This window comes from Enoplosus armatus, chromosome 15 (assembly GCF_043641665.1).
Source record: "Enoplosus armatus isolate fEnoArm2 chromosome 15, fEnoArm2.hap1, whole genome shotgun sequence".
Lineage (NCBI taxonomy): Eukaryota > Metazoa > Chordata > Actinopteri > Centrarchiformes > Enoplosidae > Enoplosus > Enoplosus armatus.
Window position 1 is genome coordinate 20,073,967 of NC_092194.1, and position 6,331 is coordinate 20,080,297.

The window sequence follows — 6,331 nt, forward strand, 5'->3', positions numbered from 1 at the left end:
TCTCGAGGTTGTTAAGTCAAATCAAAGTGTTTTTAGTTGAAGAGCTCATTTCCAATGTTCAGCTTGTCCATTTTGGTGTAAAAAAAAAAAAAAAAAGTTCTTAGCCGAGTTTCATCACACAAAAAATAGAAGATATAAGGTTCCCTTTTTGTCAAGGAAGGGTACATATTACCTGCTGCTCTCACACAGGATTTAATTCGTTTCAGTTTCACGCTATCCATCATGTTGCAACACTTGGCAGCTCCCCACATTCAAGGACTCACTTTGTTAACGGGGCAGTCTTGACTATTACCTGTCTCCGAGTCAGTCAAGCCCAAAGCCTGTATTGTTTCTACAGTTCCTCCTCCCGTGGCACATGTCATTCCACTTGTCTCAACAGATCTGCACGTTGACACGAACCAACTCCGAAAAACTTTGTCAGCTCTCGAGGTGTAGTGCCCCGTAAAAAGCTGAGATTTTTTTCACGTGTGTGTGTGTGTGTGTCTGCCAGAGAAAACAAAAGTTTCAAATCGGAGAGGCCTGCAATCAGCTACCTCCACGCCTGGAGAGCGAAGGCCTTATCGTGCTGTATAAACAAACCGCAGCAGCATGTAGGCTTGTGTTGTAATAAGGTGAGGATGAGCTGAGAGCCTATAGAGGACATGAAAGGCTGCAGTATGTTGAAGCATGAAAGGTGCTGCGGCAGTGTTTAAATTAGGTGTGTGTGTGTGTGTGTGTGTGTGTGTGTGTGTGCTGCTTTATCTATTCATGTGTGTCTTGTGAAGTTTCCCCAGTTGGTGTTTTCTGTGTTGAGGAGTGATAATGTGCAAACAGAGCCTCGCTGAGCCGGCTTCAGTTTGTGCTGAGCAAGGAGTGGGTCACAGGTCCTCTAGGAGAAAGAAAAACAGTGCTGTTAAGACTTAAGACAACACAACCTTTCTCTGGACTGAGTGTGTGTGTGTGTGTGTGTGCACAATACACCTCTGTGTGTGCAAGCAAAGCCCACTCTGAAATGTTTGCGTGTGCGTTGGCCAAACCTGTGCGTGTGTTGTTGTCGGGGTGGACGTCTCACAGCCAAGGCTACTCTGAAACTGGAGAGCCGCTGAAGTTTAAACTAACAGTTGTTGTGTGTGTGTGTGTGTGTGTGTGTGTGTGTGTGTGTGTGTGTGCATGTGGGGGGGTTTGTGCTTTGCTTTTCTGGGCACCTCGCTCAGAGCTTTCTCCGTGAACCTCAGTGCATTCCAGCTTCTCCCTGCTTAAGCAAACAGAGGCAGAGCACTCTGCCGTCGCTCGCCATAGCCGTCACGCTCCTCCTCCTCCTCCTCCTCCTCCTCTTCCTCCTGCAAGCCGTCGGGCACGTTGGGCAACTGATACTGTAGACTTCGGCATTCCTCATCCTGCAGGAAGATTAGTGAATCCGTGTCAATCGGTTGCTAAACCATGCAGAAGAGTTTCTCAAGCAGAAATGAGTCCCGTGGAAGGAATGACAGGCTGTTTAGATCTGAAATAATGTGATTTTTCTCTCTCCGCAACTAATCCTGTTGCAGCAAAGTCAATCGATTGGTTAATGAACTTGTATTCTAGGCTGGGGGTATGGCGCTGAAGGTTTCTTGAGCTGTTCCAATATCGGAGCTCCTATCCACCCATCTTAACGATCAGGTGCTCTGAGAAAGTTTCTGAGAAAAACTGCGAAGAGGGATTTCCACCCTAATCCTTGAAATCTGTGTGGAATGTCAGGTCAAAATATGGTAGCATGTGTGCAGACCCCAAGGCGCTTCTTTGTACTGTGTTCAATTTGCAGTCTTACTTTTCATATTTCAGAGTTTATTGATTTTTTTCCTGATTGCATGTCCTGCCTTAGTCAAATCTGGGCCTGAATGTCATGACGAACATCCAGACGACTGATTTTTCCTCCTGTTTGTTGTTGTTTTCCAGGTCAGTTGTCGGATAGTTTCTTGCGGCGTTGGAGGCCGCCGTTCTGCTGGACAGCATGCGAACGGAGGATGTCGTCTGAGTCTGAGTCGGGCCTCGCTGCTCTGCGTCTCACCTCGTCGTCCAGAGGAATGACGGCTCTGTGGTGCTCACTCTGGCTGTCCTTCCTCCTGCCTCTCTGCGTCGCTCCGGCCAGGCTGCCCACTGCTCAGCCCACAGGTAGGATACAATATCAAACCCCAGCATATTTCTACGTACTGCTGAAACTACACCAGTAACCGTCTTCAAGGGAATCCAAGGATAAGTCCACAGACACCAGAACATTTTGAAGCGTACTTTTTCTGTCCCCATCACAGCCAAAATCAGTAGAACGTGTTCATGAAGGCTTCATGGCTGTTATACTACAATGATGTCAAATATTGACTGGTTCCAGCTTCTGAAATCTGTCTTATATCACTCTGACATGAACATCTTCTGTTAGTCAGACAGAACGAGTGTCTTTGCTCTCACGTGACGAGAGAAAATAAAACTTAAAGCGACATTTTTCTTGCTGCACAACAACAAAACGCAGCTCAGAAGAGTTCTCCTCAAGTCGGTTTTACACTCAATAAAAGACGCCAGAAAGGGAGCTTGTCCAAAAACAAGAAAGACAATGTTTAGCTGCTCATACACATTCGCTTCTCTTCCTCAATTGTTCCTTGCTTCATTTTCCACGCTAATATGACATCTGCTTAGAACCATGTTCATCACTTCAAATAGGGGCATTTCAAAAGGAACATTTATTGTTTATACGAATGTGGTCTTTTTTTTCTTTCTTTTTTATACGAGGAGGATTTAATTGGACTCTTCTTGGTTCGCTGAGCTTAGCACGATTTTCCCTCTTTGTTCTGGAGGCAGAGAAATACCCAAAGATCAATCCAAAGTAAACGTCGACTGTGTTTGCTTTAATCTCTCCATATTGCGCAGAAAAACTAACACAGCAGAGTAATCTCTTTCTGAGGCGTTAGCCAAGTGTTGTCCCCCCTTTTTCTTTTTATGTGAGTTATTTAAAATGAGTCTTTGACACACTTTACACGCTACAGTGCATTAAGAAAGACGAGGAGGCGGGCGCCTTCTGGAGAGGACCCAGCGTCTCATGTTTGCTTATATTGTGTATACCAGGGCTGTCTTCTTGGCACTTGACTTGGACTTCACTGCTGTTACACTTGACTTACTTTAGACTTAACTACCTGAAGACTTGACTTGAGGCGAGAAAGCAAGTTTTTACCTGGAACAATAAAAAGTCGACCATGTACGCTTCAGTTTTAGGCCTCTGCGTTGAAAGAATTTGGTCTCAACTATGCAAAAAGACAGCTTTGGAAGGAAAATGTTCAAATGTTATGTAATCCAAAGCATTCAGAGACTTGAAAGACTTTGCATTCGGACTCCAGCTGACATGAAATTGCCCCATAAGATTTAAACAGCTCTGCGTCAGGCTGATCTGACAGCCCCTCCACCTGTGAGTGAATTCCACTCTTCATAGCCAACAATTCCCTCTCCTCTCCTCTTTCTGCCCCCCTGCCCTCTCTCATGTAAAACCCCAATGTTACAATAGACGTGTTGTGATACTGTCCGCCTGATTGCCTTCCCTGCTGGGAGCCATCACAGCCTATCACGCTTGGCCTCATCCAAAAAGCAGTGTGCTTTTCTAACCCCCTCAGGGTGGCTGACGCTCAGGCTGTGATCTCCGTGTACCTGCGCGGCGTGCAGACACGGCCGAGTACAGCCGCGGCACATACTTCTGAAGAGGATATTGTTTCAAGTTACTAATGTTTGTCGTGTTAGGGTGCGATGATTAATCTGATGCGAAGTGGATGGCGGTCAGGTGTTAACATGCAACATGTGCAGCCATGTTTCCATCAGAGACATTTCCTGGTGAGATGGAAAGTTTTTTAGGATGAAAATCTCATCTTGTCAGACTAATGTACTGGTGAGTTTTGATGTCCCACTATGGTCTAGAGGTTAGTTTCAGTGTGCAGATATAGGCTCAGTTTCAGTCACAGGAGAATAGATACGTTAATCCCTTCAGTAACACGCAGAGCACTTTATGTGCAGAAATGTTATTAATTGCTGTATATGAATGGACAAAAATGAGGAGAGCTTGACGCACAAATGATTCAGCACATCGCCGTGTGGCCAGAGAGTGCAGAGGTCAAAGGTTAAATCCCATGAGAAGCTTCTCTTCGCTGTAAACACATCCCCTGTTGCACCTTTTGAGTGAAAATATTAAGGAAATTGGTAAAAGAAGAACACCACAATGCAAAAATGTTATGTATAAAAAATAAATGTCTAAAATGAAGGTTGCAATAATTTATTGTCTTTTCTCATCTTGAGCTCATCATCTACTGCCTCTGATGATCTGTGAACGTAATCAGTTAATTAAGTAGATCTTGAAATCATGCAGTCTTGGAAAACTCAGATATTGAACCTCATAGTCAGACTAGTCATCCTTGACGGTTGCTTATCTTATCAGGACCCACTGTATCCTCTTGCATCCACCGGTAGTGAATCTCACACATTTTTCTATATAATAAGGAGGTAAAGAAGGCTGTGAAGTTCACATACAGCGGCCTATGTGTCTGATACTGCCTGTCTCCCCCGTCTCCCCCGTGGCCCCCTGGCCTCCAGCGGAGTTCCCCACGTCCACAGATGGACGAGCAGTAGGGATAAAATGACTCGTCGTTTACTGGCAGATGGCACAATTTCCCCTCAGCCGCCACAGCGCTGGGCAAAGTTGTCACTTAGGTTTGTGTTTTCTGTGTGTAATGCTCTGTGTTTGCATGTGTGTTTGTGTGACTGTGGGTGTGTGTGGGGGGGGGGGGGGGCTGCGGATTAATGTGTGTGTCTGAGTCAGGGTCAGAAACTAGCAGGGTGCTGAGGACAAAAATGCCCTTGAAAGTTTACAGCACGCCTATAAATTTAAAGTAATTGCAATTTGGACAGCCATATTAATATTTCACAATTGTCTACTTGTGTTGGTCGAGCCGTCATAGATGACCCCTGTGGGCCACCGTAGGTGTATTTTTTGGGACGAAAAAATAGCTTTCTATCACGAAAAACAGCTTTTATTGGTCAGAAAACAACACAGTATGCTTGAGAAGCTGCTTAAAATACAAAAACTAATTGTGTTTCAGTTTATCTGAGAGTTTATCTCCCAGAATGCCTCACAAACTGATCATTTAATGGTTTCATAAAATGCCCTAAACTCATCCTGCGGTCTGTATTTATGAATGTGTGACGTAAGGAGACACTGTGGTGTGTGTGTGTGTGTGTGTGTGTGTGTGACAGCAGGCCTATGTGGAGTCTGCAGTTAAGTGAATGTTATGTCTGTATGAGCAGAGGCGGATTATGAAAGGGAGGCAGTAAAAGAAGATGAAAAGAGAGAAACATAAAAATTAAAGGATAGCAGAGAGAGTGTGTGTGTGTGTGTGTGTGTGTGTGTGTGTGTGTGTGTGTGTGTGTGTGTGTGAGAGAGAGAGAGAGAGAGAGCGACAGCGTGGGTGTGTGGTCAGTATGCCCTTCAACCAGAGAAAGAAAGCAAATATGTGTGTCATTTTTAGAGACAGAAAACGACAGTGTGTGTGGGTGTGTTCCTGTTTGTGTTTGTGTGTGTGTGTGTGTGTGGGGGTGGGGTGGGGGGGTGAGGTCTCTGACCCCCCCTTCCTCCCCCCTGGCAAGGACTGTAAATGTCAGCAGGGGTTGTTTGGGTCGTTAGGAGACTCGTTAAAACCACGCCATCCTCAGATTTACGCTCAGGCTCTACAATTCACACACACACATGAACACACACACACACACACACACACACACACACACACACACACACAATGTCACTCTCTGTCATTTTCTCTCTCCTTGTTTCTTTGCCTCTGCTATATTTCATTTTTCTTCCTTAACACACACACACACACTTCTTTTGAAAACCTGTCCTGTGCTCTGTGAGTCTTTGATTGTGGCAGTGTTGTCCTGAAGGCAGCGTGTGTGTGTGTGTGTGTGTGTGCGTGTGTGTGTGTGTGCGTGTGTGTGTGTGTGTGTATACACTGTAGTCCAGCATATAAAAATGTTCAGCCAGCAGCTTCAGTGCAGAACTTCAGTGAAAACACACTGCGTTTACAACCAGCTGTGGGCTCAACTGTTGGAAAGATTTCAGTGCAGGAAACAAACACAGAATGTCAGCGCAGAGAAAACCGTCTCGTTCCTACTAACAGAAACACTTTGGATTCATCTCATCCATCTCGACTTAACCAGGATGTGAAATCTGTTTCATGGTTTGTTTGTTTTTCTCAGTCCAACTAGGGCCCTTCATGTCTGCTAAAATCCTTTTATTGTAACCCCAAATGATACCCTCCTGGTCAGCCCAAGTGTCTCTGTAGTCCACCAG

The 6,331-nt window shown here is 45.3% G+C and overlaps 1 protein-coding gene across 2 annotated transcripts in view; it reads left to right on the top strand.

The window, feature by feature from the left end:
- Nucleotides 1–1,982: 1,982 nt before the first annotated feature.
- The window catches only part of fgfr3 (fibroblast growth factor receptor 3), a 57,897-nt gene continuing 53,548 nt past the window's right edge, over nt 1,983–6,331 (top strand). For both annotated transcript variants that reach the window (XM_070920109.1, XM_070920110.1), the window contains exon 1: nt 1,983–2,130. In XM_070920109.1, the coding sequence (XP_070776210.1) occupies nt 1,983–2,130 (148 nt within the window). The remainder of the gene's footprint in view (nt 2,131–6,331) is intronic.